The sequence below is a fragment of the Delphinus delphis genome, chromosome 16, assembly GCF_949987515.2.
Source record: "Delphinus delphis chromosome 16, mDelDel1.2, whole genome shotgun sequence".
Classification (NCBI taxonomy): Eukaryota; Metazoa; Chordata; class Mammalia; order Artiodactyla; family Delphinidae; genus Delphinus; species Delphinus delphis.
In genome coordinates, this window is record NC_082698.1 from 31,458,310 (window position 1) to 31,470,490 (window position 12,181).

At 41.5% G+C, this 12,181-nt stretch overlaps 1 protein-coding gene across 3 annotated transcripts in view; it reads right to left on the minus strand.

Annotated features, from left to right (window-relative positions):
* Positions 1-3,741: 3,741 nt before the first annotated feature.
* Positions 3,742-12,181, minus strand: part of CC2D2B (coiled-coil and C2 domain containing 2B) — a 96,378-nt gene continuing 87,938 nt past the window's right edge. For 2 of the 3 annotated variants that reach the window (XM_060033629.1, XM_060033630.1), the window contains 4 exons: positions 12,024-12,146; positions 7,518-7,576; positions 5,819-5,996; positions 3,742-3,930 (listed from right to left, as the gene is read on the minus strand). In XM_060033629.1, coding sequence (XP_059889612.1) covers positions 3,742-3,930; positions 5,819-5,996; positions 7,518-7,576; positions 12,024-12,146 — 549 coding nt within the window. The remainder of the gene's footprint in view (positions 3,931-5,818; positions 5,997-7,517; positions 7,577-12,023; positions 12,147-12,181) is intronic. The other variant, XM_060033631.1, reaches the window with a different exon arrangement.

A 12,181-nucleotide genomic window follows, 5' to 3' on the forward strand; every position in this document is an offset into this window, starting at 1 on the left:
ATATTCACAACCAGGGCTGTCACATAATATACAACTCCAGGGGCCCTTGCACATAAATTGTGAGTTGTGTGGCACACAAGCTGCTTAAGTGCACGTAGTGGTCCTGCCCACACTTTAGAATAATATGGATGTTTTAAGAAGAATGAATTAGTTTACTTGGAGTATTTTCACTATTTTTGAAGGAGAAAAATAACATGCAGGAAAGCATACACAATGTGGTCCCATTTTTATAAAACAAACAGGAACATATGCATATATGTATATATGTATACATGAGAATGTTGGTAAGTGGAAGATACCTGTTGGTAAGGGGGTGGGTGGAGTGAATAATGTGGGTGGAGGAGGGGAGAATAGTAGGACAGGGACCCAAGCAGAAAAGGAAAAGAAAAAGAAAACCTGCACTTTAAAACATGATCATTTTTATGCACAAATAATAAGTCCCTCTAAAAATAATTTTAAAGTCTTCTCAAATATAAAAAAGGAAAAATACTACTTTATTCGGTTACCTAAAATCTTTCAATGACTGATTTGCTATTATACTTTAAATAAAATACAAACTCTTTACCATGACCTGTGCGATCTGGTCCTTGTCTACCTCTCCAACCTTATGTGCTACTACCCTTCCCTCTCCATATAAGTCTCTTTCTGGACTAGAGGCCTTTGTAATTGCAGTCTCCTCTGCCTGAAATGCTTTTGCCACAGGTCTCTGCATGACTGGCTTCCTCTCAACTGTGGAAGTCACAGATGCCTACCCAATAGCCATCCTCCCCTACTTCCTCACCAACAGAACCCTGATTTTACTGGGAGAGCAATATGTCCATTTAAAATACTTGATCTCTGGCCTCTCTTGTGGCTAGGAGTGATGCAATTCTGGCCAATGGAATGTAAGTAGAAGTTACTGGACACAGCCTCCCGGAAAGCCTTTTAAAAGAGCTAAACCAGAGGCCTTTTCTACCTCCTCCTTCCCTTTCTGCATTTTCTTGCCATGAAAATGACTGCGAGGCTATGTCCTCTGTGGTTCCCAGGTCAGCAGTCTCAATATCACCTGGGAACTTATTATAAATGCAAATTATCAGGCCCCACCCCAGATCCCACTGAATCAGTAACTCTGAAGGTTAGGCCCAGCAATCTGTGTTTCAACAAAGTCTTCAGGTGACTCTTAGGCATGCTGAAGTTTGAGAGCCACTGAGAAAGAGGACAGAAGTCTCCTTAGAGATGGTGAAGAAGACGGATGAAGATTAGTACACTTCTGACATCACAGAGCTACTGCACTAGAGTTGGACTGCCTCCTTCACACTTGGCAGTTGTATAATCCCTATTTGGTTACGCTACTGTGATTAGGTTTCTGTTACATGCAACTGAATGCAATTCTATTTGATAAATCATCTTTTAAATCTCCGCTCAAACATTATCTCCGTGGAGAGGCCTTCCCTCACTACACTGCTTATATCCTCCATCCCCAATAAAGTCCTTCTCCATCATGCCAACCTTTTTGCTTCCTTTATAGCAGGAGTCCCCAGCCTCCCGTCAGCGGCCTGTTAGGAACCGGGCCGCCAAGCAGGAGGTGAGCGGTGGGCGAGTGAGCGAAGCTTCATCTGCCGCTCCCCGCTGCTCGCATTACCGCCTGAGCCATCCCACCCCACCCCCTCCACTCCCCCACCGCCGTCCGTGGAAAAATTGTCTTCCACGAAACCGGTCCCTGGTGCCAAAAAGGTTGAGGACCACTGCTTTATAGCACTCATCATATCCTGAAATGATCTCACTTACTTACTGTTTATTTGCTTCTGAGCTGTTTCCCTTGTAAGAATGTAAACTTCCCTTGTAAGAATGTCTTTTCACTACTGTCCTCCAGCACATATAAAGTGTCTGGTACATAATGGATGCTTTGTAATTATTTGTGGAACGATTCATAGAATTTTATAATTGCATGTTACATTTAATATCATGTATTTTTAAAACAGTAAAATGAAAACATTGGTTCATTATAGACAATCACAATTTTTAGGAAAAATTTTTAGTTGAGAAACACATACACATATTTAAAAATGCATATAATACAGAATACAATACACACGTGCCTATGAACACTTTCTACCTTACTCTCAAGTGGCCTATCAATTCTAAAACCACAAACGATTAGCAAAATAGCTAGGTAAACATTCAGTGTGTCACAAAAATGAACTGCATGAATTCAGCATTTCTTTGGCAAACTTGTCTTTTCATAGATACAATTCTGTGCTACCCCAATCAGTGTGGGAGACTTGTTAATAACAAAACTTCCTATAGCATTTAAACACAAACATTCAAATAAAAACAAAAATTCTGATCATTTTTCTCATGCATGTCAGAGGACATATATAACTAGGTTTTAACCTTGCAGAGAAAGCATTCTCTTTACCCACATGCCCACTCTTTCTACTCTTCTAGTAATCTTGAGTTTGGTCCGAGACTAACACCCTGCAAATAAATGAGGTCTTCTCTGGCATCAACCTATGCAGGTATATTGGGGGAGGGGATACAGACTGAGGGTTCCCTGAGGATGAATTTGGGGTCTCTGCTCTCTGCTTGTGGGAGTGACTCAAGAAGCCCCAGTGCTACTACAGCAGGAGAAGTGAATTTTCTTTTTATGACTTTTACCTCATATAAAACTGCTCTCATCATATAAAACCTTTGGAAATCTGTATCTTTTGATTAAAAAAATAAGTTGTTATGTAACATTTAAATAAACTGTATGAATACTCTTCTCAATGAAGCACAGAACAATCAAATACAAGAAAGTACAGTGTTTCCTACTTAGATACCTATCCACTCTTTCTTGAGGCCCTAGATGGGTCTCCTTGGGGGCACCGTTGTGAAAGAAAAGCAGCAGAAAAGTGCCAGAGGCAGAATGGGGGGCTGCTCATTAAGAAAAAAAGGAGCTCTGGGATTTGGTAAGACCATTTTCTCCCTTTGTCACAGAATCAGGAAAGCATTTAGGTAGTGTTTCCTGGGAGTCCCTTCCAAATACTTGGAGATGAAATGACTTCAGGTCAGTGGCATCTAAAGAGAAAATTTTTGAGAAGCCGCCAGAAGCGGTCCTCAACCCAACATGGCATATTTCCCTCTTATTCTTAACCAGTGAAATAATCTTTTATCTCACGAGAAGCAATGACCTTGGGTTTCTATTTGAATAACTTCTGCCTGGAATTCCATCAGAACCAGCATCAGATGTACTAGCCTCACTTCAGTAAAGACAACACTCTATAAGGTAAGGTTCTCACTCTTAACTGGTCAAGAGAGTTACCTGGGGAGCTTGTTTAAAATAATGTAGGTTCTGGAGCTGTACTCCCAGAGATCCCCATTTAGTAGGTCCTGGGTGGGATGTGGGATTCTGCATTTTCAATAAGGCTTTCCAGGTGATTTTGATGGAGGTGGTGTGGGGCCCCCAATTTGAGTAACACTGATTCAGAGAGAAGTCAGAATTGCTTCTTTCCCAGAATAAGACCTACCGTAGACAGCGACCCAAGGCGCCAGACTTCCCAAAGTGTCCTCCCTGACGAGGTCTCCGGTGAGGAGGTCATTTATGCTTGTCCTCAAAGACTCAGGGAGTGAGTCTTGTGCCCAACTCTATAAGTGAACCAAAAATTGGGCTCACACCTGTCTGGATTTGAGGATAAATAGGAAAATCCCAAGTACTAGAAAAGTTTGGCTTCTGGTTGGAGGGGGGCTATGTACAATCTTTCCCTTTTCCCTTATTCCTTTTCACTGATACCGCGCTAATGAAGCCAAATAGACCCAAACAGATAATATGTTGTTTGGGTAGGGGTGAATATACACAGCTAGAGCAAATTCTGTCTGAGGAAATTCAGAGGAATGAATTCCAGTTTGATACACAGCATCAATAACTGACTGTACATCAGTGTATGGCATCTGGATAGGAAATCCTGCGACCTAGACAAATGGCAGAATAACACGTCAAACCACATTACGGTCACGTAGGTGATGGAGAATTACTGGATGCAAAGAGATTACAGAAGCCTCAAAGAAATGGAAGTCATAAAATAATAATAATAGTTATCATTTTGTGGGTGCTTACTATGTTCTAGGCACAATGCTAAATACTTCACATACATATTTAATCCTCAAACAACCCTATGAGGTAGGCTTTGTTATAATCCCCACTTTACAGAGAGAGGAGCAGAACCGGGTCTGTCTAATGCCAGAGGCTGCACACTTAACATTCCACATATTTGCACCCTTTCTGGAATCGCAAACTGCCAACAAGGAAACCTTGATCCTATAAGTGACAGATTTAAGGGAGCACTTTGGAAGAATTTATTTAACATTGATTCAGTTTATATTTATTGATAACCATATGACAGAATTAAGGGGTACGGAACATGGTCCCATGTAAAATTTTCTATTTAAGAATATACAAAGGACAGTCATTAGCTTCTTTCAAGACTTAGTTTGCTTACTTCAGGAGGCTTTTCCTGATCTTTAAATCTGTTGATGTGCTCTTCTCTTGTGGTTGCATAGGACACTGTCCTTTCCTAGCTTATTTAATAAAATATACTGCAATTACTCGTTTTCTGGTCCATTTCTCAAACTAGCCCACAGTCTCTGTGAATGCTCAAGATTGTATCTGTCTTGTTTACTGTCATAACCCCAAGTGTCTAGCACAATGGCTGCCACATAGGATACAAATAATAGTTAACATTTATTAAGTGCTGGGTGCTATGGTTAAGCAGCTCACTTAATCCTCACCACAACCACAAAGCAGGTAACTCTTTTTATCCCTGTTTATCTTGAGCCGTGGGGTAGAAGGTATAGAGAAGTTAGGCAATCTGGTCAAAGTTAATGAGTGGTTGAGCCAGGATTTGAACCCAAGCTGCAGGATTCGGTCTAGGTTCATGAATGTGTGTTACTAAATAGCAGATAATTTTACAAAGGAACTCCAAGTTTTAAACCTTGGCTTATACTTAACTATGCTTTGCTTATCTCTTTACCCCCTAATTCTATTAAAAAGAAAGCAAAACAAAACACCTTCCTCCCTATTCATGAATGAATAGTGCCTGCAGATCCCTCCCTGGCAGCCTGAGTATAAACTCCCAACAGATTCCTTCCTTTCTTCTCTTAGAGGGTTTCCCGAGGAGACATCTTCTAGTCTACGGGATAGTAGGGGGAAGGAATATCACTCTTGAGAGGCTGGGGCTTCCAAAAAACCACTGGAACAATTCATAGGGAAAAGGAGGTGAGAGGATTCCATAACTAAGGATATCATAGGGGAAGAAAAGAAGGACCCTAACAATACACCAGATGCCCACCATGTCTGATTATGGACTTAACTGAGTTTGAAGTGCCTTTCTACCATCCATGATGATGTCAAATGTGCTGGTGAATATATGAGAGGAGGTCAGAAGTCCAGGCTGGATGTATAAAGTTGAGAATAATTTGCATGTAGAAGATATTAAAGCTTGCCTTAGTCCTCTTGCCCAGAAGCAAGGACATGGAATCCATTCTATTACTGTACCATCTAGAAATCATGTTTTAGTTTCTTAGTTGCAAGTGGTTTCCTTTTGGGTATCTCTTTCCAAAGTTTGTGGTTTATACATTAAAAAACTGATTCCAAGAAAATGTCATGCAATCTGGTCATGGTACTAGTTACTCACTACATTTGAAATTTCTCAGTCTATAAGTAAATGCATTTTAATGCCATAGCATGTATCACCTAAGATCAAGATAAAAGGCATTTCAGGGATACTTAAGATTAGTATCATCTGGCAATTAATAACATAGATAAAACAAATGACATTAATGCATTAAATCATATACAAACCCAATAAAATTGTAGCAGTCTTTCAAATTCACTCTCTTCTTCAGATGAAACAACGTTTCCGGTGCCAAGCTCTAACTTAGGAAGGATTTGTCTTAAAATGAAAGTACATTGTCTATTCCAACGTGTTGGCTGTTTAGGTCGCCATTCCATTATTTTATATTTCAGAGTTCTTTCAATCCTAAGGTAAGAATGCAAAGATTATTTTATGATAAATTACAACTCATTTAAATAAATGTGGAAAAAGTTTTGTCACTTTTTCTCAAGTATGAGAATGATACTTTTTTGATTTAGGAGAAAACCAGACCTCTATGGCTAGGGATATCTGCCTACTGGGTGTGATTTGCCTACCATCTGATTACTGGGTTGGCATTCCTATTCTCCAAGACCCTCCTTTGACATAAGACATTGTGTTTCCAAGAAATGCCTTTATAAAAATTCAGATATCTTGTCTGGGATAATGTTAGCAGGAATGGGGTCACTGGACCAGTTAATTCAGCAAGCAGCATTGGGAGGAAATGAAGCACTGGACTGGTCAGTATGATGAGCAGTTTCCCTACCAGAACGTATGCTCCACGAGGGCAGGGAGTTTTGCCTACCTATGCCGCCTCTAAAACAGTGCCTGCTGAGAAACTGTTTCGGGGAGGGGAGAAAGTGGAGCACAGTGTGAGTTGGTTGATGGAAGCTTCTCCTCTGGGCAGAATCGTTGTGTGCTCCGGAAGAAGCTGCTGGGCCTCTCCTCACAGCTGAGTCCATAAAGTGACTAAGCGGTTTCGAGTTTGCAGAGAGTCATAGTCACGGCTATACGCCAGAATCACCTGTAGGACTTTATCAAAATATTTCACTATCTTCCAGATAGTGATTCAACAGGCCTGGTCTTGACCTCTGGCACCTATATTTTAAAATAGTTCTAGAAGCAATTTCTGATGAAAACCAGAAGTTGGGGACCATTTTCCTAGTGCTTTTATTCCTTTTTTGTTAAGAGTTGGGGAAGAAGGAGGGGAATAAGAGGTGAGAGTTGTGTGCTAGTGAGAAAAGGGAGTGGCAAAATGCTTTTTGTCATATTCTGTTTCAATTAGTTGGTAGCGGCTTACATGCCAGCCTGCTGTGTCAGCATGAGTCACTGGAGGTAGTCAGATCTAGAAGCTTCTGACACATCTGGAGTAGGAGTGAGGTCTGCTGCAAGGCTGTGACCCTTTGGGCTTGACTCAACCACTCCTCCGGACGTGTGTGTGTGTGTGTGTGTGTGTGTGTGTGTGTGTGGTGGGGGGAGGGGGAGGGTGCCTACGAGGGACAGTACTGATGTTGCTGCCACCCAGCTTGGCTCTTTTTACCACACACCAGGTTGTGGGCCATTTACCTTCCTGTCCTTTCAAGAAGTGTTAGCTACTGCATTATTATTACTATATGGCTCAACAGGTGTCTGTGTTGAGAACTTCCTAACAGCAGCCCACGGTGTTTTCCAGATGCAACCATATTTAACTTGGCATGTGTTTTCAAGAAGCACCCTGGATAGCGGAGGGGTGACTTTTGATGCACCAAGAGACAGATGACTCAGTGGAACGATTATAATCTGCATTTCATGCTCCTGTTGCTGAATCTAATGGGTATTTTGAGAGCCTGGGTTAGAGGACTGAAGGGTGGCTGAAAGAGAGATTAGAGAGAAAACATGATACTCATAATATATAAATAGAGATCATACCTGTTCTTTAGATCTTCCACCATGCTTTTATTAGTATCAGAATAAATTATTTCTTCAGGCTGAAATACAGAAAACTGAAAGTTAGAAAAGATTCTAGGGAGACCATCTTTACGTCAGTAGGCCCTTGGAGTGCTGATTATAATGAGGGTGAACCTAAACCAGTCTCATGTGGCAAAAACACTCCATGGTAGAGGCACAAAGGTAACGCAGATCACAGTGTTCCCTTTGATGTTAATACTACTTCACCAGGGCATGGAAGGGAGAATGGACTTACAAAAGATATTTTTCATGACAGAAGAAGACAGATCTGCTATCCCCATCTGTTTATTCAAACAAGCATTGGACATGTTTATTGATTCTACCAGATAATCTTGGAAGTTGCACTGGTATCTTCCACTTATTAACTGTGACCTTGGTGAAGTCACTTAACCTCTGTGAGTCTCAGTTACCACGTCTTTTAAAGAGGGACAATAACAGTACCTACTTCCCTGGGATCATGCAAAGATTTTAAAATCAAGTAATACATGTAAAGCCTGGCACATATTGTTCAACAAAGATCAGATACTATTGTTATTATTACTCTTGTAACATGGGGTACCATCTTCCGTCTTTGATTATTTGCTCCTTTCAGCAGGCGGGAGTCAGGGCTCTGTGTTTGCATGTGTGCATGTGCACACACTCGCACATACATGCAGAGTCCATTTCAATCTCCCCGTCGCCAAGCCTTTGCCCCGGGCACCCCAGCAACAGCAGAGAGCAATGCTCTACCATGTTTCCCCATGTTGCCCCCTGAGCAGGATTTTCTGGGAGGAGGAGAGGACTTCTCCAACCCCCTCCCCACTACCTAACCCGTTCCTCCCCTCCCTGAAGGGCTCATATAGACAAGAGTGAGGGGTTGGGTTTAGGCGGTTTTTACTTAGGATATTTCTGAGCTGAGAAATAGAGGAGCTATAGAGACACGGACAGATGTTTCCCCCTCATGAGTGGAATGAGGGTTGTACGAAAAGAAGGAAACATTTGCTAGGCCTCTAGGTCTTGGAAAATTTCGGGAGTGATTTGAGGGGGCTCAGTCTGTCAGGTGATGATCTAAGCCAGTGGCTCCCAAAACGTGGCCCCCAGACCAGCAACCTCAGACCCAGTGATTCAGAAACTCTGAGGGTAAGGCCCAGCAATCCATTTTTCCACAAGCCCTCCAGAAGGTTCTGATGCCTGCCGTGGCTGGATAACCACTAGATTAGAGCATAGGCTCAAGCACAGTGACTTTCCCCACAGTGAACACGGCAGGAGATGAGAGATACTGGAGAAAGGGAAGCATAAACTGCAGCATCACCTTACAGGGGCCACCAACTATCACAGTCAGGACAGGTAAACTGAAGTCCCTGATTGCTGTCACCAACCACTGTCTGCCCCTCCAAAACAATCCCCCGCACCCCTATCCTGGCAACTCTTAGGGATTAGTTAGGCCACTTTCAGGCCTGAAAAAGAGGCCTGGGTTATGTTGACTTGATAAGTTTATGGAGTGTTAGTCTATTTTCTTTTCAGGCAAAGGCCCCTTTCAGGGAATTCATATCCTTTAAAACTTTGAGAGGATTTCCCTGTTAACTCCATCTCTGAATACCCATATTCTCATCATACACACTCAAATTTGTGTTCTCAATTGCGATTAAGAAAAAAAACGACAACAGTGTTCACCACAGATAGTGGTTTGTTCCGGTATGTGTGCGACAAGGCAGAAGATCAAGGGCCATTAACCCACAGGAAAGAAATCAGTAGGGATACAAGTCAAATGCAACTATGAGTTTTATATTTATATATTCAACTTGACAAAGGCTTTAGTGGCTTTTAGAAATACACTTTTGATGATGGCGGCCCTTGCCTTGGTGATGTTGGCTTCTGACTGTCCTCGGCTCACTCCTTGGCAGCAGCCAGGCTGGCCTTTCAGCTCCTCGACAGACATCCGCTTGCCACTGCAGGTCTTCATGCCTGCTGTCCCTGCTCTGTGCTGGGACCATACTCCTCCTTAACTTCCATCTAGACCAGCTCCTGCTCACCCTTCTTCACTCTGCTAGTCATCACTTTTTTCCCCAGGAAGCCCCTGCAACTCCCCTTCACCTCAGGCCTCCTGCTGAGTGCTCCCCAAAGTACATTCATTTCTTCTATAGTAGCATTTATCGCTCTGTACAGCAAGTGCTCATTTCCTTCTGTTTCCTCCTCTAGAACACAAGCTCCAAGAGCACTGAGACATGTCTTTTTCCTTGGGGTACCTATACCTAAAACAGTGCTGGCCTGCTGCAGCACTCAATACACATTACCTGAATTAATAAGAGAATGAGTAACAGAAACAAAAAACCTCAACTCTAAATATATCATTCTCCCCCCTAGGAGGCAGCAATACTTTGGTCACAACTTTGGGATGGGAAAAGCAAGCAAGGTCTGTGGATGCCATAAATGTGGTTTGCTCAAGAGAGATAAGCACATTTCCCCTTCCTTATAAGGACTTTACAAACATCTGCAAGGAGAATGCTCAGAAGGATGCACAAGAAGCTACCAACAGTGGCTATTTCTTAGAAAGTGGGAAAAAGATGTTGAAGAGGAGAGAAACTCTTCACTTTTTACACTTTGATACTGTTTGATTTTTCTCCCCACAACCACCATTCCTTCTTTTTGATATTATGAACTATGTCAAACATTCTCAGATAAAGCACTGAGAATAATGTAGTGAACATCCACCCAACATACATACCACCAAGCTACATCTAATCGTTGCATTCCTCCATACTTGTTTTAGGTTTTTTTAAAGATGTAAAACATTACAGACAGATTTGAAGTACTCTGTATACTGCTCCCTGATATCATTCTTTTTTTCTCCTCTTTCCAAAGGTAAACTTTACCCTAAATTTGGTGTTTATCATTCCCATGCAAGCTTTTACACTATCACTATATATCTCTATATACGTAAACAACATATATTTTTCAAACTTCGTATAAGTGTGTCATTTCACATCTTCTTTACTTTGCTTAACATTACATTCTTTATATTCATTCATGCTGATAACAGTGGCTCTAGGTCAGTAGTTCTCAACCTTGGCTGCATGTGGGATCACGTGGGGAGCTTTAAGTAATACCAATGCGTGGGCTCTTCCCTCAGACGTTCTGATACAATGCACGTACAGCCAAGTTAAGAACTACAGTAAAGTAGTTTCATATATTTTTTTACTGCTGTATAGAATATTTTATAGTAGGAGTATTCATAACTCATGTGCCCATTTTCTGGTTGATGAATTGTTTCCTTTTATTTATTTATTATTTATTGCTATCTCAAGCAATTCAGTAATGACCTTCGTGTACTTGTCTCCCTGTGCGTGTATCTCTAGGGTATATACTTAGAAGATGAACTGGTGGATCAGAGGCTGAGTTTCTTCAGCTTTACCAACCTTACCATATTGCTTTCTAAAGTGTTTATAGCAATTCACACTCCCACCATTTCTCTGCCTCTTTGCCAATACTAGATGTGATCACACTTTTTAAAAAGTTTGGCCAATCTTCTACATGTGAAATAGTGTTTTATTGTTTTAAATTGCATTTCCCTCGTTATGAGTGACGTTGAGCCCTAGAGTTTCTGCTTCTGTGAATTGTCTTCTTCCTATTTTTCCATTGTCCTTTTTCTCATCCCCCCTCTCTTTCTTCCTCTGGGTCATAGCTCCTAGTTTTTGAATTTTGCAATTGCCTGCACACTGCCATACCATGGCTCTCAATCCAGAAACAGCTGTCGAAATGGAATTTGGGTGCCTTCCCAAAGCAGTAGTGAGTACATCATAGATCCCCTGGACAAGCCATCTGGTGATTAGGTTGGTTCCTGATTCTCAGCTCTGTACTTTGGTCTCTTGCCTCCTAAGCCCCAGGCAGTGCGTCTGCTGCTTTTCTTTCCCATCTTCTCTCAAGAGTAGCAAAGTAGGGGAGCCGCAATGCAGTCCCTGGCTTCAAAAAGTGAGACTGGCTCTGGTTCTCTGGATTTCATGAAGCATTTTCAGACCTTGGTGCCGTCCTCTTTGGGCCCCACTCACTGCTAGTGTTTCTGTCCTGCTTCTATTCCATGAGATAACTATCATGGTTGGGAGCCCAGATAAGCCTTCTGTTTTTCAATTTTTATACTTTATCATTGTTATGGATATGTAGTAGAAGGGCTAGGTCCAAGTAAGAACTTATTACACCATCTTGACATTATTTTTTATGTTTCATGATGAACATTTTAAAATTTTTATTTTAAAACCTAAATTCACAATTAAGATGATACCTTCTTCTCAATTCCTCTTTTCTGCAAGTAGAGAAAAAGGATCACAATAGCCCAAACTCAGGCTGGAGGGCAGAGAAAACTAGGTTTTATTAATACTGCCAAATAATTCAATGAGCAATCAGCTGTGTAAACATAATAAGAGCTGTCACAATTCCTAAGATTAGAACCAATGGTAACTTTCATAGAGACACACCTGGAAAAGTATAATTTACCTGTATGCTTTGTGCTTTCGTCCCTTGATAATTTTTTGGAAGCAACTGTTTCCAGAAACTTTCCTTTGAATAGTCAAAATATACAGCCCCTGGTGAATTATTTTGCTGAATGTTAAACCAGACCTATTAATACATCAACATAAAATCAGTAGAGGCCC